Source organism: Syngnathus floridae, chromosome 7 (genome assembly GCF_059516105.1).
Source record: "Syngnathus floridae isolate MCC-2025c chromosome 7, RoL_Sflo_1.0, whole genome shotgun sequence".
Taxonomy (NCBI): Eukaryota; Metazoa; Chordata; class Actinopteri; order Syngnathiformes; family Syngnathidae; genus Syngnathus; species Syngnathus floridae.
Genome location: NC_142419.1, coordinates 17879636 through 17898676, shown reverse-complemented (window position 1 = coordinate 17898676; position 19041 = coordinate 17879636). Strand labels below are relative to the sequence as shown.

The following is a 19041-nucleotide window of genomic DNA, read 5'->3' as shown; positions in this document are numbered from 1 at the left end:
GTGATCTTAAAACTTTTGCACTATCATCAAATGAATGCTGATCAAATACACCTCAAAATAAACACTTTGACCATCAACACAAGACCTTTTAATCAAGAAAGAGACGACGTACGTCATTGACGGCACAAACACACAACACACCTCCTTGGCACAATATTTCAAGTTTCCATGTAAATCACAATGGGCGATATAGTCCGCGTACAGTGCAACGTCGATTCACAGTATGAAAGGCGGCCAGTATAAGCAACGCCCTACCGAAGCATAGCGAAAGAATCAAAATCAATTAAAAAACTAAACGGTAAAATTACGGTAACAAACATCAATGAGACGAACGCTAAAGTTTCCACGTGACAATGTCTTGAAGACTTGAATAAAAAGGAACAGTCGTGCGTGCGTTGCAGCCACGGAGGAACTTTCGGCTTCAAGGCTGGAGAGAGCGAGAAAGCCTCTCTCAAAAGTGAGCTGTTCAAACTCACAGGCAGACAAACATTGGAGAAATGTGTGCATTTTTACATGTAAATTGACACTCGCATTTCTTAAGCCAACTGTCTTTCAAGCTATTTCACCGTTGCATTTTCTGACAACAGTTCTGTGTATTTTAGTGTAACAATTGTGGGTTTTAAAATGCATCCGCCAGATGGCGCTACTTTCCCTCCATTCAAAGCATCCCGTTTATTTTGAGCTTCATTGCTTGGCGCTCGCTCACAAAGAGTCGATCTAATATTTCGATCATGCCTTGGCCCTGAAATAACTATGCTTGTATGTAAAACCAAAGTGAGTCAATCTGACAAATGGTCAGAGTAAAATCAATCAATCAAAGATCAGTTGTGCGTTGCAGCTGCAGAGTAACGTTTTCGTTTGTAAGACATCAAACTCGTGGAATCATCAAGTCAACTAAGAGTTTCCGTGCGACAACCCGTATACTGATTTTTTTTTCCCTTTACTGATTTTGTGGTGGGAGCAATTTCTTCCGTCAATATTTCTGTTTTGTCTCATATTGCAGAGTTTACGTCATATCTTTTGTTTTGATGAGTGTTATTGCTTCGGCTCACCAAGTGTGCCTAATATTCTGACTTGTGCCACTCCCATTACAAAATGCCTGAAGGAGTTTCGATTCTCCACCTTAAAAATGTCTTTTTCAATTGATTTAAAAAAAAAAAAGGACACCCCCAAATTGTCCACCAAGGGGATTGACCATTTTCTGCAAGACTGCCTTGTTATTAGATGTTTGTTGGACAATGTAAAAAGCGGGTCCATCCAACACCCGAAAAATCATTTTGGGGGGACTAAAATCAGTCGTGTGTTGCAACCTTGGAATAACGTTTGCATTCGTAAGACTGTCAACTCCTTGAAACATCAAGTAAAAGTCCAAACAAAGCTCCTGGAATCTTTGAGTGAAAGTAAAAACCCAGATTCAGTGCTAAAACTCCTAGGCAGACGATAAAAATGACAGAATAAATTAAAAAAAAAAACTCAAAGAAATCAGATTTGGTCAGGCTCCACCTTCTCGGCCACCACGCACCAGTTGGCGTGGTCGAAAAAGGCGCGGCGGACGCGGAGTTGGGCCACGTGATTGGCAATGAGCTCGGCGAGCTCGCCCTCCCTGAACACGTGGTAGTACCTCAAGCAGGAGACGTCGCTCGCCGCCTGGCTCTCCGGCCCGGGGCGCTCCCTCTGGAAGGGCACCAAGTCGGGCAGAGCCAGCGCGCCGCATTCCGGCGCCAGGGCCGCGCCGGTGCCGCGCTGCTCTTTGGGCTCCTCGTGCAGATCGCCGCCCGAGCCAAAGACGTCCTCCTCGGACCCGACGGTGGCTGGTGGCGAGAAGAAGTTGGACAAGTGCTGGATGAGAGCCCGGCCTCGTCCTTGCCGGCCCACCGCGCCGCCGGTGGGCGACGAAGCGCTGAGCTCCCGGGACGACGAGCGGGACAAGGACAAGCTCCCAAAGTCCAAGACCGAGTCCAGGGATCGGGAGAAGAACCAGAGTTTGAGTGAGCCGGGGGCGGGTGGCGGCGCCACGTCGGCCACGGACGATGTGCTTCGGACCTTCCTGTGCTTGTCGCCGGTGTTGTCCCCGATGGCGTCGCTGACGCTCTGGGCCGCCGCCCGGCCAGGCGGCGGTCCGGCGTCGGGGGAAAGAAGGCCGGGGTTCCACGGGACGAAGATGTCCTGCTTGTCAAACTTGCGGCGCTTCTGCTCCATGGCCCACACGTAGATCATGACGTGGCCGCCCACACGCAGCGTGCGCGCCATCTCCCTTATTGCTCGGATACGACGCTCTTTGGTGGACAAATGGTGGATGACTGCAGTGCAAACAAAAACAAAGCCACAATAAGGATGCAAAGCGTCAATTTGTGGTTCTTTTTTTTTTTTTAGATTTCAAATCTATTTTTGAAATCGTGTGAATTCTCTTTGTTACTGTGATATTTCATCTTTCCACTTCAGAATGCAGGCGTCACCTGACCTGCAATGGACAGCACGGCGTCGAAGCAGCCGTCCCGGTAAGGCAGGTGGAGCCCATCGCACATCTGCACCTCGTGGCCTCGGCTACCGGCAAAGTCCACCAGGGGGCGACAAACATCGCAGCCCAGCTTGAACACACCCTCGTTAATGTCGAGGTATTTGCCGTTGCCGCAGCCTGCAAATAGGTGCAAGACAAAAAAACCTCATTTCAGAACAAGCTGGGTTTTTTTTTTTTCTGAGGAGTCCTGCTAATTGACGGTGGGACCCACCGACGTCAGCGACGATGCTCCCGGGCGGCTGGTCCAGCAGGAACTGGCGCACCTTGGGCCAGGCCTTGTAGCGGTTGTCGTTGAAGAAGGGCGCGATGGTGTCGTAGACGCCGTGCACGTGCTCCCGCTCCAGCCGGCTGGCCGCCTCGTCCATCCTCGATGACAGTCTAGCGCCGTCGCGCCTACCGAGCAAACGCCAACTACAGGTTCGGACATCAACTTTGCAGGTCGCAAGGCCTCACTATTGACACAGTGATAGTGTTTCATTTCTAATCTCACCTGCCTTCCAGCATGTGCGTGTGACTTTATTCTTGACATTTCTAATAAATCTGTGTTTCAGAAATGTCAGCCTACTAAAGTGCGTATTCACGGCAGTTAACAATGGAGCTAGCGCCGCTGCGCTGGCGAAGCTGCAGGAGGAACATTAAAAAGGTCACATCATCAAATCCGGCGAGCAATTACAGCAACGACACTATTCGGCGGCAAGTTACAGCGTCAGCTCACATTCCCGGCAGCACGCTCACCTCGCACGACTTTCACCGGGGGCGCAAATATGTATTAATTGACATATGCGGGAGTCGGGCGTCACGTTTCCTACTGCTCCATCTGGTTAATGGAACGAACGCCTTCTGAGACGGCAGCTTGGGCCTGAGCTTTTGGATTTCTGCTTCTGTTCGGTGTCCCGATGCTCTTCAACGAGAGATCTTTCACATGATCACTGAGGGGCTGGCTATTGTTTTCAGTTCAGCTCTGCCGCCAGACGCCTATTGATTAGAAACACAATGAAACAATCCATTGAGAGCTCGCTGGCTGGGCATTTCTGCGCAACTGCGAGCAAACAGAAGCCCTCCGCCCGCCGCGGGCTGAATGATCACGCTGTGATTTCTCGCGAGTGCCCGTCTGATGAGGTCGCGGAAGGTGATAGCGACGAAACCCTGGAACATTAAACACTCGTGATGCTGATGGGTACCATAAAGGCCTCCGAGGGCCTATTTGCAGAGCTGCTTGCATCAGCATCCCATTCAAGTGGAAGGAAAACACGGATTATGTAACACTGTCCTCCTTTAGCACCCCTCCTGCCTCACCAAAGTGAGGTACTCATTATGTAATCGGCAACAGGGAGGGAGACAGTCTCTGACTGACAATGTAAATGAGACATAGCATCCGAGCTATGCAGCGGAGCGGAGTAGTGTAAGCTACCCTTGGAGCAAGTCGCCAGAGGTCACATTGTGCTCCCTGCAGACAGCATCAGTGCTTATTTCGACTGGCTGATCATGACTGAGCAGACCTGCACTACAGTCGAAGTTGCCAGCTCATCCCTCTCACAGCAGACAAACAGGTTTACTGGCGTCAAATTGAACCCGCACGTAGTCATGACTCAGTTCAACTGTTTAACCTGAGGAGCCTCTCACTCACTCACTCACTCACTCACCGCTGTCATTCTTATTGCCGCAACTAAGGAACAGATCAAGTAGCAAAAAAACAAAAAACAAGTGATTGATCACATCTTTGAAGAGATCTGACTTGAATGAAATCGTCTCATATAGTCAGCATGCTTGACGAAAATGCCTCACCATGAACGGATCGAGAAGCGTTGCCGCGGTGGCCGCCTCAAGCTCCTGGCACGACCGGGTCGCCCGCCGCAAGTAAACTTCTCGCTCCTAATTGGCACCGGGCAGCCACGCACCTGCCACTGCTGTGCACGGCGGGGACATTACTCCTTTCAATCCGTGCGTACGCCAATCCACGTTACGTTACGTCGCACGCGCAGAGAAACGAGTCAGCGTTGCACTCGTTAGCCGTGCGTGAGCGGCCGCCGTCAACGAGCGGCTGCACGGTCGGAGAGCCATCATCAACACCGCCGCCGCCGCGAACACTAGCAAAGACGACCGTTGGAATGCCAACCGCTTCTTCCGGCTTGGCGTACACAATAAAATGAAAGAGCAACTCAGCGCCTATAAGTGGTCGAAATGGGTCCCGATTCGGAACGTCTGGCAATCTTTCTAGGATAAGGTTAGTTTGAATTAAATGTCTAGTAGCGAGTATGTCGGATGGTGCTGTGTCATCTGTTTGGTATACAGAACGAATATTTGTCCATTGCTCAACGAATAGCAAAACAGTGCTTTTATTTGGAAAGGTTGCTATTTGTGTTGTTGACAGTAATGACGACAACTTGACTTGCCTTGGATGAGCATGCTCTCGTAAAGCACGCGGTGCAGTGACAACGATCGCATGTGATTGGCTCTCCGCATCATGTGACCAACAAAGGAGCTGTCCGTCACGTGTACGCGCGTAAACGAGCACGCGCGCCATGAAATAAGAGTTTCCCAGATGGCTGCGTGTTGGGCAAATCACGTGATCGTTTTGTTTATGATAGCTGCCATGCAGACAATGGTGTTTTCTGTTTTGTAAGAGATACAATGAATAATTGTACTGTGTTTTAGACGCGTGGGCGTGGCACTCATACGCCATTTCCCCCCTGCTGGTAGATGGGGCAATTGAGTTTGAGCACAATCAATTTTGCTGACCAACAGGAAGCCGTGTCACATTGGTTCATTAAGTGTCCATCCCAAATGTCTGCAATTTATCATTTTGTGATTGGAAGGCAAGATCCAGCTAGGAAAAAGGACAGCGGTGCATGTGTGTACCCTGTATTCATTTTATCATCTATATAAAATTGAAGTGCATCATTCCGGCCTTCCTGTGCAGAGTTTGCATGTTCTTCCCGTGCCTGCGTAGGTTTCCCCTTCCAAAGACTTGTCAAATACGATATGATGTTTTTAAGCACTGGCGCATGTCAATAAAACATCATCAAAGTATTTCTGTTCATTTGTAAGCGCTTCATCACCGCCATTCAGAGAGCACAAAGGCCCAGGCGCATCATAATCATCAGCCGCAGCAACCGCAGCAGCACAGCACGCATGTGAATGTGGGATGCGGGCGGCGTGTGATGACAAATCTACTTACTGAGGCGAAGCTCTCTGGTGTGTCACGTTGCCATTCATCACATCTCTTCAGCCGTCCTGCATTATTTTTCAAGGACACAATCGACAGCCTCTGATGAGTTGAGCTCCTCTGGACAAAAAACAATCATTTGTTATGTTTGTAAACATCAGTGCCAGGGTACGTTCCTGACAACTGATGATCTGAACATTCAAAACAAAAATTTACTCCACGAACATCTCTCGGACATCTTAACACATTCAAAATGTCCAGGGGGGGAAAAAAGATGTGTTGAGTTCTCTTACCATAGAAAGTGTGCATATTTTAAAACAACAACAAAAATTTAATTAACGAAAGGACAAGATTTGTTGGCCGAGGATGGAAAAAAATGACAACAAACTGACTTTTCTTTTTCTTTCATTGAGAAAAAAGCTTTGTAGCTCTGAAAAAATACATATATACATAATATAAATCTATAACAGGACAATATAACAAAACAGCTTTTTTTTGCTCTAAAGAAAACACAAGATTTCATTAGCGTTTCTAAAACAGGACGATAAAATTTCTCCAATTTACAAAAACTGTACAAAACAACAAAATGAGCGAGTCTTTCAATCGTTGTTGGTGGCGAAATCCCGCTTGCACTATTCGAAGTGAGCTCCATCTTTGCTCTGCTCCGTTTGGTGCCGCTGCTGGACGTGTTGCGGCTCCTGAGAACTCAACACCGCATCAATGGAGGCGGGCCACCAGAAGCGATCTAGCATCTGAGCGATCTTTTCCTGAGACACGCCGTGCTTGTTCCTCCTGTGAGGGGAAACAAGATAAGGACAAGAAAAACTAGATGTGCGAGCAGCTATAAAAAGCCATAAAGGGATCTACTAAAACAATAGGCAGCGTTCGCTGCTCAGGTCATAAAAGAAAACAAATCAAAATTACTTCTCCAGCTCGCAGGGGTCATATTTCCAGCTGGTGTTTGGTTCACAAAAGTCCACCTGGTATCCTTGCTGCAAAGCCTGTTGGGGGGGGGACATATTAGAAAACTGAAACTGCATGTCTATGTTGTAAGCAGAGGCAAGCTACCATCTGCACGTAGGGCTTCATCTCCCAAGCCTGCAGGTTGGTGTTGTCGATGATGACGGGAGAGCGGCCGTCGCGCATGGCGTCGCCGGCTGAAACGCAGGTCGACACCAATGTGATTTGAACGTTGCACAACTTAAATGTTTGATCCTCGTTGTTGCGGTTTTGGTCTCACCTCTTTGATGGTTCCACTTGTGCGCCTCTCCGAGAAGGTTGGGATCGTAGCGGTAGCCGCCATCGTGGACAAAGTAGTCGTCTGTGCTCAGAATGAGCCCGCTGGGACCCGTCGCCAGCAACTCCCTGTAAGCGATGTTGAGATAAAATTTAAAATAAAGTCCTGAGACTACACAAACCGATAACTTGGCCATTATTCCTTCAATAATTAGCATGATACTAATTGTGTGGCCCGATTCATAGGTACCTCGCCATTGTGGTTTTGCCCGAGCCCGGCAGGCCTCTCATGAGAATGAGCACCGAAGACGAAGTTTGGTCAAGGTGCGCGTCACAATGCTGTTGTCGGGCGTCATAGTACTCCGAGTGACGTTGCGGTGGTGCATCGTAGGACCATCCGGCGTCATGATGACTGTAATGAGGGGGTGGCGAGAACCTGGGGAAAGGCGGGAAGCGAGGGGGATAGCCATATCGCATGTCGCTGCTAGGAGGTGGAGGTAAAGGGTGGTGGAATCTGTGGAATGATCTGTGATTTGGAGGTGGGCGGAACATTGGAGGTGGATCATAATCCGGGTGATCCCAAGAAGGCGATCTCCAGTTGTGAGTGTAATACGGCTCGTATCTGTGCCAGCGAGGAGGCCACCGTTTTTGTTTTTCTGGATCTCTGCCTGAGTCCCACATCTTGGGAGGTTTTCCTGAAGGTTTGTATCGGTCCTCCTCCTTGAGACGTTTCTCTGGGAGTTTGCGCGTTGATGTTTCCAGTTGGTTAAAAGCATCCCGTTCTTTCTCAACTTCATCGTCAATGGCTTGGATTTCTTTGTAAAAGTCACTCAGCGATTCATCAATGTGCTTCTTTGGGGGGAAGGCGGGACCAATGAAGTTGGCGCTCGTGAAACCCACCTTCTTTAAAACGCACTGGACGTCTGGAGCCCCTTTGTGGACAGCCTCACTCTCGGGGGCACTTTGTTCCACTTCCACTGGAGCATCAGGAGAGTTTTGGACGCATGAGGAAGCCGCATGAGACATCTACACAAGATTTCCAAAATACTCTTATAATTTAAAGTAGGGCTGCAATAATCAAACATTGCTGAATATCCCAGATCATCGCGGATAAAAAAAGGGATTTTGCCTCATTCATCAAAATCTCCATGGCAATTTATAAACAATTTATCGTAAGTGGGGGATGATCCCATGCTGTCTGTTGAGCACGTATTATTATATATATTTTTTTGGGTGGTAAGACCAGTGGCATTTGTAACTGTGTTTGGGTCCTACACGCGCTTGTATCAGCATGGTTTCAAAAGTGTAGAACGACTTGTTTTGATTTATTTACCTGCTTGTTTAATTTGACAATTGATGGGGAGGCAGACCTCCCAAAAGCAAACTTTGTATACTAGCCATTTCAAAGTACATTTCCCATGTGTCCCTTGTAATAGTGGGGGTAACCGTACACGCAAAGTGGCCAAAGGGCGACTTACTTTAATATTAACACAAAGTAATGTTATATAAAGTACCGTTCATCCGTAAAACGTGCTTACCTTAAATTATGTGATTATGGTAAAAGAAACAAAAGCACAAGGGAGATGACAGACTGGTACCACATTGCTAAAGCTAACTCAGCGTTTACGGACGTGACATCACCAACGCCGTCAATGCTGCCTTTCGGGAAGTTGGAAAGACGGAGGTTAACAACCTCCGGTCAGAAAAAAGTACCGTGACAAAGCTACTCGAACATGGAAATTCGGCATACCCCAGCCTCGTTTTGTAACCTTCATTTATTTTCAAAAACATTTCTCGAATACAGATAGCTTTGTTGTTAACATTCGCCAGGAACGCAAGGACAATACGAATTCCCACTTTCAGGGAATGCAGCTGAACGGGCGCACAGCGCCACCTAAAGACTGGCAGGGAACATTGCACATATGTGCCTGATAACTTTTCCCGTTAAGCAACCTCTATTTACATACTAAATAAGAACAGTAACAGATTCACTTTTAAGTTGTGACTCACTTGTGCATTCCAGAAGTTTGCAGTTACAGTGCATCGCTGACATGTAACGCTTGCGTGTCAATCATCGCGAGCTCGTGGTCGTTGACCCAAGCTTCCTCCTCCTTTACCTCGGGTGGGCTTGCAGATAGAGGTGCCAGGTTTGGGGTGGGTACGCTTTTTGAAGCGAGGGGCGCGTTGGCTCTCCGAGGAGGGGTGAAAGTTTTGTTGACGGAGGGTGAAGCAGCCAAGCGCGGATGGAGAAACAACGGCGGGGATGGCACGCGCGAGAGGGAGTCCACGGCCCGCCTCCTCTTCCAGGTTCTCGGGTCTTTCTCTGATGAAGAAGCATTGGCTGGCGGCTGAAAATTCCTGCTCAGTGGAGTGAAGCAGCCCAGGCTTTTGATTGGCTGCTGAGATGCGGTTTGCAAAGGGAAACATAATTTCAAAACAAATCACGTCATTGAATACAGGTATAAATAGAAACCTTACGTTTGTCCTCAAGTGTTGCGTCGGTGGAGTTTTGAGAGAGGGAGAACAGACGGAGCTCCATACGTCAGACTTGAGCACTTGGGAAAGTTTGTCCTCAGCGCACGCTAAGAAGTTCTCTTGTTCCTAGAATACACACACGCAAAGGACAACAATTCACAACAGCACAAAATGGATGCACACAACTGCCAGAGCATAGGTACAGTTGCTGTTACTTGAGACGTACCCGCAGAAGGTTCCTGAGTTGTACGAGGACTTTTTGTAGATGCTCTTCTTTGGGGTTGGTGGAGAAGACGGTGAGGTCTCCTGCGTACACGACGGGGGTGGGCGGCGTGGACTGGCCCCTCAGCTGCAGGTTGCTCAGAGCGAGCAGCACGCCAGGCCTCACGACATCCAGCAGGTCGGCGTGAAGCAGGCTGATGAAACAGCGCACCTTCACAAAGTTCATGTTGCGGTCCACCAAGTAGAAGGCTGGAGAAGGGCCTGAGTGAAAATACGAGTTCTTACATCAAAGTCTGCTAAATTCATGTTCATAAAGAAAAGAGCACAGACCTTTTCCGTCCAGCACGCTGACGACACATCCTGTCAGATCGACCTCGCCGCACGGAGGATGGAATTCCAGGTTTTGAAGAGCCACAAATTCGGTCGACACTCTTGGTTGAAAGCACGCCGATAACCATTCTGGAGAAGTCTGAATGAAAACCACAAAATACAAATCTTTTTTTTTCTTTTTAGGTGTATGCGAGGACTTGTTGACCCTTCTCGCTACCCATTTCAGTTAGCTAACTAGCTAACTAACCAACTTGATTACCTGAAGGTCCTGAAATTGTGTCTTTTTGTTGGCGCTGAGCTGAAGCGTGGCAAGACCGTCATGCTTCTTCCTGTTCGACGTGGTCAAGTTGTAAACTTTGTATCGACGACCTTCCTTTAGCAAGGCCAGCGTGTCCGAGGACGGCCGCCAAAGGTTCAACTGGTAAACTTTAAAAAAAAAAAAAAAACAGAGACGTGAGTGTATATAAAATAGAGCTGGGTCGAGTCAGAGATGGTGACTCACTGGCGCCGGTGGGATTCAAAGAGTCGGCCACGCAGAGTCTCCAGACGGGGGTGACGTCTCTCTGAGGGCAGCTCGCCGGGCCGTTGTCCGCGTTTTGGTAGCGATCCAGCAACTGCGCCCGTTTCCTGTCCACGAGCGAACGTCTGTAGGCTTGCAGTGTCTCCAGCTGCCGCTCGCTCAGATGGGCCTGCAACAAACAAGCCGTGACGACAATCAATCAAGCCTCTCCGCCGACACAGCGGTTTCGCCTTGCTAGCATCTTAGCTAAGCTACACCTCAAATGTTTTCTTTGTTACCTCCAGTTCAGCGAGGTCATCTCCCACAGCCTCGTAGAGCTCCTGCCCGTCTTGCAAACCTTCGACATCTCGATGACTCACGCTCCGTCTTCGAGCTTGTAATTTGCTCTCTGCAAAGGAGCACAGTTTAATTTACTCCCCAGAAGTTTTGTTGTGCAAAAGAAAGAACAGAACGCACCCTTGTCTTCTTGTTCCAGCTCGGCTTCCATCTTGGCATAAAGCGCCTCCATGGCCTTCTGTTTACGGCTGTTGTAATGAGCTTCCTCCTTCTCTTCGGCGCGGGCCGAGCGGAACACCACGCCTCCGTCCGACTTCCTCTCCATCCACTGAATTTGAATACATTTCATTGATTGATTATCGATGCGAGCAAGGTATAACTCGGACAACCAGAATAAAATCTCTTTTGAGCTGTTTGTGTGGAGATTTTTTGTGACCTCTTGGTGCCTTGTTTGAATAAAGCTGGCCCACCTGAAGGGGGTAACTTCTCAGAACCACAATGTCCACGCAGCCAACCGGCCCTCCGTTACTGTACAGCGACGACAGCGGAAGCAGGAACGGCCGAGGATCTCGGTGAAATCCAAGCTTGGTGTCCCATCGCGCGGGTCTGGTGCTATTGGCAAATATCTTCCAAAAAATAAACGAGATCTTGTTTTTGTCCAAAGGCGAGATGCCCAAACGTCACAATGCTACAAAAAACCGAAAACTGCCTTGCTTACCTTCAATATAAGTGAGTGCGGAGCTTCCAGCGGCGCACAAGCCTCCTGCGAGCCCACCAGCTGAGCGCCGTGGGTGATGAGCTTCCCGCCTTCGGCCAGTCGGCCCTTGCGGAGCAGCTGGCTCAAGGGCTCATCCAGCTGGGTTCTCAGCGCGTACCAGCCATCGGTCAGCCACACCACCGCGCAGGCGTTTTCCGCCGGGCTTCCCGAATCCACCCCGCACACGCACAGAACCAGAGTCTTGGCCGCCGTGTCGTCCTTTTCCGTGATCTTCCTCAGCGCGGGCCTGCGGCTGTGGTCTACCTCCACGTCATACCTGTCACGATGCGGATTTGACGATTACTTCCGTCGACGGGTGGGCATTAAAAGAAAAGCCCCGCCCGTTGTCACCTGTACTTGAGCTGCAGTAGGACCCTCTCGGGGGTGAGGCAGCGGCCTCCCATGCGTTCTGGGAAGGACCTCTCCATGCAGGCCAGCTTCCACACAATCCACCTGTAGTGATTGCGCACCCAGTCGTCACTCAGCAATTTGGGATCCACACCGGGCGTGTCGCACAAGGCCCTGAAGCGAGACGTCAACAATTTGAAGAGTTTGGCAAACAGACAGCCATCTGTGAACGGGCTTGCCGATTATGCTGACTTATAGAAGTGCTCTTTGCCGGCTGTCCCGTCCCCGCCGGGAATCAGCCGTCCGCCGTCGGCGAGTTGGATGCCGACCAAGGCTTCCTTTTTGTAGACGAGCTGGAGATGGAAGCGAAAAGCCTCGGCGGTCTGGCTGGTGACGTCGCACACGTACCCGTGCACGCCGCATTCGTACAGCTGCCAAGACAACACAAAACTGTCAGCGGCCTGATCGTAAAATTTTGATCATGTGATCCGCCCCACCTGTTTGCGGGTGTACTTGGCCGGGGGCCTCCGAGCCACGGCGTCCCTCAAACGTATCCTTGCGGCGCCCGAGGTTTTGGCTCGAAACAAGGCGCCGGGCAAAGGCCTTATCGTCTGGTGCTTCTTCTTGCAGATCCTCCTGTCTTGCATGTCTCGCGCCAAGTCAACGTCATCCGGCGCCGTCCCTGCGGACACGGCCAAAAACAATCAAACGTCTCGCTTGCTTGAGTCAAGTAACTCAAAGATGCAAAATGTTAACCTTGATTCCGACACGCGTCAGCCGCTGGATTTTGAGCCGAGACGTCACGGCTCATACTTTGGTCCGAGGCGGTTGCGTGAGGGGCCGCCGCGTTGCTTTGTGTCGTTTTTTGAGGGTCGCTACCAAACGGTTTTGTGGCGCTCTGTTCAATGACTCTTCTGAACAGAGGAACAAAGGCGGGAGGCGAGATTGCGTCGTCGCTCCTCCTCGGTTGCGCCTTGCTCTTCTTGAACCACGGAGGAAGTAAAGTCAAGGAGGGCCGCCGCTCGCTCCTCGGTGACGCGGCAGCCTCCATGTAACCCGTGCCGTCGCTGGAGGAAAGAGAAGACCAGGTCATGATGCGGCGATGGACGGAGCATGCGGGTTACCTGCTCACCTGAGCGGTCTGGTGATGTTTGGACCCAGCAACACGTTGGACGTCAACGCCGGCCTGTCCTGTGTCAGACCTTCCGAATAAACACACAAACAATGTCAAAGTGCAAACGCAGCAGATTCCAGATTGAAGAGGAAGTCAAGCCCCAAATCTCCTTGACAACAACATGTTGACGGCGACACTTTTCATTCTTTCCAGAAAGTGTGAGAACTCAGCTGTTTACCTTTGGGACAGCTCGTGAGAGGACAGAGGCGGACTCCTCGCCGACTATCGACACATCTGTCCAGTTGGTCCAGCAGTGCTCGTTTTGCAGGCGGTTGCTCTGGAATGACGGAGATCATCATTTCACGACAACGTCGCAGCCACGACGACAGTGATGGGATCGTTACCGGGTCGTTGGGTGTTTTCTGCTGATCTTTTGCCAGGTGCTTGTCCCCGCGTGTGACTCGCCGCGATATTTTCGTCCTCCAGCAAAGCTTTGGTGCAGTCCAGCGCTTCCCGGGCCAGAAACAACTGCTGCGTTTCAGTGCAGTCCGTCAGGTCCGAGGGCTCCAAGTTGACCATGGCGCCATCTTCCGGCGTCTCCTTGGACGTTTGCCACCTGTGGGGGTTGCCCTCTTCTCCAAAGCGTGTGCTCGGAGTTTGAGCGAGCGCAGCTGGTGAAGGTACGCTGAAGTTTTTCTCGTGGGCACCCGGTGGAGCGACTTCATCAAAGAGAGCTTTGGCTTTCAGGAGGGCCCGGCTGGAAACGGCCACAGGCCTCCCGCTGGCTGAGCTGAACCCGCAGCTGCTCATTTGGTCACCTGTTTTTGGGTCCCGGTCCTCGTTGAGGGGATGGGTTGCTTTCTTTTCGGCCGCAGACGACGGGAAGCTGGAGTCTTTGTCATCCAGGAGTGCTTTTGCTCTCGCCACAGCGTTATCAGACACAAGAACATTTTTCCCGCTGGCTGTGCTGAAGCCACAAGCGGCGGACGGAGACGTCGGCACATCGGATGTGAAGAATTTTGCTCTTCCGCCGCCGGCCGCCGGGGATGTGAAATTTTGCAGGCTGTCCCGTTTGTCATTTTGCAAGTTTGCGTCACTCCAGATGGATTTGGCTCTCGTCATAGCTTCATCGGACACAGACACGCTCTTCCCGCTGGCAGTGGAGAATCCGCTTACATCTCGATGCTCTAGCAACGGTGCGGCGGTCTCGTTGCCATGCTTGGATTCACTCGCTCCGACAGCCGACGTTGCGTCACGACTGTCCGTGATGTCTTTGTCTGGATTCTCTGAAGCGGAGGTGAGATTTTCCAAGAGCGACTGGTCTGAAAATAAGGCAGACTTTTCAAGGTCACTTTTTCTGTCTGGCGGCTGTTCCTTGAGTTCAGTGCAAGCATCAAGCAACAATTTTGCCTTCTTGAGTGCAGCAGAGGAAACAGCAAGCGCTTTGCCGTTGGCTGTTTTGAAGCCGTCCGGCTGCTGCTGCTGCTGGTGGCGGAGGAGGGAGGAGCTTCCGCGCTGCGACTGCACACTCGGGTTGTCTTCTTTCAAAATGTGTTTGGCATTTGCCAGGGCCGCCGCAGACACCAGAACTTTTTTACCACTGGCGGTGGAGAATCCACCAGTAGGAAAATCTGAACTTGCCCCATTTTCAAGGCTTTGGACATCCAGCGTCTGCGGGTTTGACATTGAAGTGGAGCCGAGGTCGAGAGTATTGGTTGAAAATGATGCAGGCTCACTTTTCCTGAATGTTGGATGTTCCTCAAGTTCATGACAATCATCTAGCAAGGATTTGGCTTTGTTCAGAGCAGCGGCGGAAACGGCAACTTGTTTCCCTGCCGCTGTTTGGAATCCGCTCAGCTCAGCGTTGATGGCTGACAAGCTTCTTTGCTCTTCTTTGGTCTCAGCCGGCACGGATTGGCTCTTCCCTCTGGCAAGATTGAGGGAGGCGGCCATATTGGTGAGCAGCTCTCCATCCGCAGGGTTTTCTTTGAAGACAGACTGTGCCCTTTTCATGGCGCTGGGCGAAATCACAACGCTTTTGCCACTGGCCATCTGAAAGCCATTGTGAGGCTCGCACGCCATCATTTTGGAAGCGCCTTGGACGGACGAAAAGAAGCCTCGAAGCGGCTCGACGCTCTCGGAGGCGTCAATAAATTGATGGGCTTTCCGGGAGCCGTGTACACGCAGCGCCTCGCTACTGTTTTCAACGCTCGGCGGAAATAAATGTTTGCTTTTTGTCAGGCATTTTTTGTAAACGCTTGGGACGCTTTCTTCGAGCGTTTCGGGGATTGTTTCTTCGCTTTCCATTTTAGGTGCGAGGAGGGGTTGCTTAGCGACGCTGGCTTGTTCTTCAGGATTTATTGGCGACTTCTCCTTGGCCTCTGCGCAAAAGCTGTCATTGAAATCCATCCCGGTCAGCAAGGACGGTTCAAGGACTTTGTCAGCTTTGGGTTCCGACTTGATGCTTCTGAACTGCGTGAAGTCAAACTGGCTGCCTTCTTCTTCCAGGAGGCTGCACAAGGCCTTCACGTCAGCTTTCTGGGAGGCACTCAGCTGGTAGTTTGGGAACTCCAGAGTTCCAGGAGTTTGCTCTCTGGTGTCATGGCGGCATTCTGAGGCTTGATCACCTTGACACGTGACTGCGTTTGAGTTTCCGGGACTTTCTGGAGCATTCTGAACTTGTTTGGTGGATGAAGAGAAGCCGTTTGTGTCAGAACGATCCTTTTCCAGACACTTGTTTTGGGAATCTCTCGGTGGACACGAGCGTGCAGGAATTTCCTCTTTGACATCATCGTGGTAACCGTTTGCGAGACTTTCTGGCGCAATGTGACCTTGTTTGAAGGACTGAGAGAAGCCTTGTGGTGACTCCTCTGTCACTTTACTATTTTCATCTTTCCGTGTACACTTTTCGGAAATGCTTGCGGTGGAATCTGATTCACTTTTGATCGGTTGCTGCTGCTCAAAAAGTCCTTCTGCTTTCTGCACGTTGGCTGTCCCAATCTGCATACGTTTGTCGGACGTTCTATCCAAAGGTGACACATTTGCAGTCTCTTCGTGAGACTGAACGGAAACTAGATGATGAGCTAACTCTTTTAAAGTCGCTGGTGTCGGCGCTGATGCGTCCTTGGTGTCGGTCCACGTGTCGAGTAAAAGGTCTTCTGAGCACAGCTCATTTTGTTTGTTGTTTTTGTTTGGGTGACTCACTTCACGTTTCTCCGCGCAGGACGCAGTCAGCTGCGAGATGTCGGCGCCGGCCGACAGGAAGCCGCTGTCGCCGGACTCATCAAGAGGTGCTTCGCCATCACCGGGACTTTTGGTCTTGCGTGGAGCAAACTTGGATGCAGTCGGACGGGTCAACGGGGAGAATCCACGAGGAGGAGGAGGCAGACCCAATTTACGCGGAGCGCTCGGACACGACATTTGACTGAAGTCTTGCGCAAATGCTCGTCCGAGCTGCGACATGTCCAAATCCTGCGGGTTGTCTTGAAGCGAGGAAGGCGGCTTTTCTTCCCGTTGTTGAAGCTCCTCCTTTCCATCATTGGCAGGCAGCGTATTATCTGGAATCAAGTATGTGTCCTTCACAGAGTGCTTCTCCTTATCAATGACGTAAATAAATTTGGTCTTCTTCTTGGTAAATGCAGCAAAGTTAAACGACAGCCTGATTGGACGGGCACAATTGCCTTCACTCGCTAGTGATGTTCCGCATTGATCTGCCGCTTGTGCAGCAGCGGCGACGGGAAGCGCAATGTCTGATAAACTCAACGGTGACCACTGTGTCAGTGCATTGTCCTCAGGTTCTACTGGCTGAGCTTGATCAGAGAACTTGGGATCTGTTGCCACATCTGAGGCGCTCCCGTCATCTTCTTGCCTCCTTTCCCTTCCTTCGCTGTCAGTGGGAAACGCACACTGGTTGTTTTCGGCGCAGTCAAGAACACCGGCCGCCGGGCTCTGGATCACCCGGTCCCCGCCGGCTTCAGGGGGCTGCTCCGGGGATCTCTGAGGGGATTTTTCGGGGGTTGGATGAGGGCTGGCCTCTGGCAAATCAGCATCTGTTGATTGGAGTTTCAATATTCATTTGCAGCATCATATCATATATGATTTAAGATCACGGAGCATTTGAAATACCTCGTAGGACCTCACTGTATTGTTCAGCCGTAACTTCTGCCCTGACATTGTTGGACAGAGAAGGGAAAAGCTTCCGAACCAGCTAAGGACCGCAAATGACATCAATATGGTCATCTAAGTCGTTGAAATATCAATAAGGTAAGTGTACAGAACTCACCACGGCGCTCTTGTCCATACAAATTGTCATCGTGCTGGGACTTTCATCTGTGTTAGCTACGGGTCGACAAAACCAACAGAGTGGTTGCAGAGCGTGCCGTGTAAAATAAGACGGAAACAAAACGCTTGCTTACATAAGATGAGGGTGGAAGGCAGAGGCGGCGGCGTATTGAGAGAGCTGGTCCACGAGATGTCAGGGTGGAGGTCGGCACCCAGGCTTTCCGCGATTTGCCGTGTGTAACTGGTCTGCGCATTTCAAAAACAGATTGGCCTCATTTGAAATTTTATTTGATGGTCAAAGTGTAACATTTGTGACTGAAGCGATGAACTTACTAGAGATGCTTGTGGCGTGTGAATCAGATCTGATGAGAATAAAACATGATGAAATGAAAAAAAACAGAATACAATTGTAGTAATGACATACAACTACAATCTTAATAGGTAAAAGAATTGATTCAATAAAAAAATCCATCCATACAAAAAATTAAAACAACATTTACCCAACCAGTCAGGAATGCGTGAGTGTGCAATTCCATCATTTGAATGTGGGACCCTGTGTGATGACATCATTAGGTTTAGTGACCAGATTGCATGGAATGACACAGAAGCATCACTTTACTCACGTGTCTTTGGTAGGCCCAAACAAAGACAGACTCCTGGCGCCCCATGGCAGCAGTTCATTCTCTAAAGGAGGGAAAACGTGCCAAACGCTTGAATCTCGAGTCCTGACTCCAGATTCTAATTTGAAGCCCTCATCTTGATTTGAAACCCCGACACGTTTACACCGGTGTGAAACCTGACTATCTTGAAACCCTTTCCTCTGTTTGAACCATGTGAAACCCAAACCCCATCTTAAAACTTGACTCTGTTATGAGACCATAATTCAGATCAGAAATACAAACGTTGCTGACCTTGCTGGTCGGCACTGTCCGGGGACGCAACACAGCTGCGTCTGAACACTCGAGGTGTTGAAGACTGTGGCACACAGGCAGAAACAGTTTTGCGTAAAGGCGTCTTGAAATTTGCCTCCTGGTTGGGACAAAGTTCTTCTTGATCATCTGAATCGGAGAGGTTTGCTTCTTTCGATGCTCGTGTGGTCAACACCTGGAACCAGTCGGGGTCTACCTGTCCCAACTCTGTCATGAAAAGAAGACTATAATTGCTATAGGATGTCAAAATAGAAAGGGCATTTTATTTGATTTTGACGTTTTTGTGAGTAAACATATGAATGTGGCTTGATGGGCCTCAGATAAATCATCTTTGACTCTTTGAGAAAGTCTCGTTACCTTTCCAGAGTTCTTCTGTCAAACAGTCGTACATGCTCTGTGAAGGTAAGAAATTCACTCCTCGAGACTGAAATACTCCCGAATATTTGGTCCTGTTTGGCATACCTGTGGAGGGACATTATAGTCATAAACATATTTTAAATGTAGTTTACAAGCCCGGGAAAATTGTTTCCAGTGTGTTATGAAAAACACCAAGTTTTCGTCCCACTAAAACGATCTGAATTTTACGCCACTTACCATAACGGCGTGAGGTGGGTTTTCAGAACGACAAAATATTTCACATGAAGTGTTAAAGTTATAAGTAAAAAACACGCTAGAAATGGATCGAAGGTTCGAATTTGTAGCTAATGTTAAAGCTCCCAACATTTAAGGTCGTTTTATAACAAGCAAAACTCGCGCGCCTCACCGGATACCGGAACTTCGCGAGGCTTGCCTTCAAAATAAGACTTCGGTCGTTCTAAAGCTGGGTCATTATCGTGTGACAAATTAGACTTTATAATATAAATTATAAA

At 49.7% G+C, this 19041-nt stretch overlaps 3 protein-coding genes across 7 annotated transcripts; all 3 read right to left on the bottom strand.

Annotated features, from left to right (window-relative positions):
- Nucleotides 1–65: 65 nt before the first annotated feature.
- Nucleotides 66–4629, bottom strand: trmt9b (tRNA methyltransferase 9B). 2 transcript variants are annotated; one of them, XM_088380567.1, is made up of 4 exons: nucleotides 4304–4629; nucleotides 2730–2911; nucleotides 2462–2635; nucleotides 66–2300 (listed from the first exon to the last, which is right to left on the bottom strand). In XM_088380567.1, exons 2-4 carry the CDS (start codon nucleotides 2881–2883, stop codon nucleotides 1483–1485), a joined length of 1146 nt encoding a protein of 381 aa, XP_088236693.1. In that variant the 5' UTR covers nucleotides 2884–2911; nucleotides 4304–4629; the 3' UTR covers nucleotides 66–1482. The 2 variants fall into 2 exon arrangements, with proteins under 2 accessions (XP_088236693.1, XP_088236694.1); XM_088380568.1 differs by having other exon boundaries at nucleotides 1152–2300; nucleotides 4417–4629.
- Nucleotides 4630–6072: 1443 nt separating this feature from the next.
- n4bp2l2 (NEDD4 binding protein 2-like 2) lies at nucleotides 6073–9067 on the bottom strand. 2 transcript variants are annotated; one of them, XM_088381305.1, is made up of 6 exons: nucleotides 8931–9067; nucleotides 7171–7946; nucleotides 6925–7049; nucleotides 6753–6841; nucleotides 6609–6685; nucleotides 6073–6476 (listed from the first exon to the last, which is right to left on the bottom strand). In XM_088381305.1, the coding sequence occupies exons 2-6, from the start codon at nucleotides 7944–7946 to the stop codon at nucleotides 6317–6319; spliced, it is 1227 nt and encodes a 408-aa protein (XP_088237431.1). In that variant the 5' UTR covers nucleotides 8931–9067; the 3' UTR covers nucleotides 6073–6316. The 2 variants fall into 2 exon arrangements, with proteins under 2 accessions (XP_088237431.1, XP_088237430.1); XM_088381304.1 differs by lacking the exon at nucleotides 8931–9067 and adding an exon at nucleotides 8459–8597.
- On the bottom strand, nucleotides 8677–18945 carry brca2 (BRCA2 DNA repair associated). 3 transcript variants are annotated; one of them, XM_088381301.1, is made up of 26 exons: nucleotides 18767–18945; nucleotides 18530–18634; nucleotides 18155–18379; nucleotides 17867–17927; nucleotides 17744–17796; nucleotides 17577–17605; nucleotides 17378–17489; nucleotides 17245–17300; nucleotides 17088–17169; nucleotides 13367–17011; nucleotides 13201–13299; nucleotides 12981–13050; nucleotides 12605–12915; nucleotides 12346–12530; nucleotides 12101–12279; nucleotides 11852–12022; nucleotides 11462–11777; nucleotides 11214–11369; nucleotides 10924–11071; nucleotides 10746–10855; nucleotides 10450–10636; nucleotides 10207–10373; nucleotides 9948–10086; nucleotides 9622–9878; nucleotides 9399–9521; nucleotides 8677–9319 (listed from the first exon to the last, which is right to left on the bottom strand). In XM_088381301.1, the coding sequence occupies exons 2-26, from the start codon at nucleotides 18630–18632 to the stop codon at nucleotides 8954–8956; spliced, it is 7350 nt and encodes a 2449-aa protein (XP_088237427.1). In that variant the 5' UTR covers nucleotides 18633–18634; nucleotides 18767–18945; the 3' UTR covers nucleotides 8677–8953. The 3 variants fall into 3 exon arrangements, with proteins under 3 accessions (XP_088237427.1, XP_088237428.1, XP_088237429.1); XM_088381302.1 differs by having other exon boundaries at nucleotides 8677–9316; XM_088381303.1 differs by having other exon boundaries at nucleotides 12662–12915.
- Nucleotides 18946–19041: the final 96 nt, after the last annotated feature.

Coding starts and splice junctions, on each gene's coding strand:
- brca2 (XM_088381301.1), bottom strand. CDS start 18,632: ATGCCAAACAGGACCAAATATTCGGGAGTATTTCAGTCTCGAGGAGTG. Junction 17,928..18,154: donor GGACAGTGCCGACCAGCAAG/GTCAGCAACGTT, acceptor TCCCTCCTTTAG/AGAATGAACTGCTGCCATGG. Junction 12,280..12,345: donor CCAAGTACACCCGCAAACAG/GTGGGGCGGATC, acceptor TTGTCTTGGCAG/CTGTACGAATGCGGCGTGCA.
- n4bp2l2 (XM_088381305.1), bottom strand. CDS start 7,946: ATGTCTCATGCGGCTTCCTCATGCGTCCAAAACTCTCCTGATGCTCCA. Junction 6,686..6,752: donor TGAAGCCCTACGTGCAGATG/GTAGCTTGCCTC, acceptor CCCCCCCAACAG/GCTTTGCAGCAAGGATACCA. Junction 6,477..6,608: donor GACCCCTGCGAGCTGGAGAA/GTAATTTTGATT, acceptor TTCCCCTCACAG/GAGGAACAAGCACGGCGTGT.
- trmt9b (XM_088380567.1), bottom strand. CDS start 2,883: ATGGACGAGGCGGCCAGCCGGCTGGAGCGGGAGCACGTGCACGGCGTC. Junction 2,636..2,729: donor GAGCATCGTCGCTGACGTCG/GTGGGTCCCACC, acceptor ACCTATTTGCAG/GCTGCGGCAACGGCAAATAC. Junction 2,301..2,461: donor CGCCGTGCTGTCCATTGCAG/GTCAGGTGACGC, acceptor TTTGCACTGCAG/TCATCCACCATTTGTCCACC.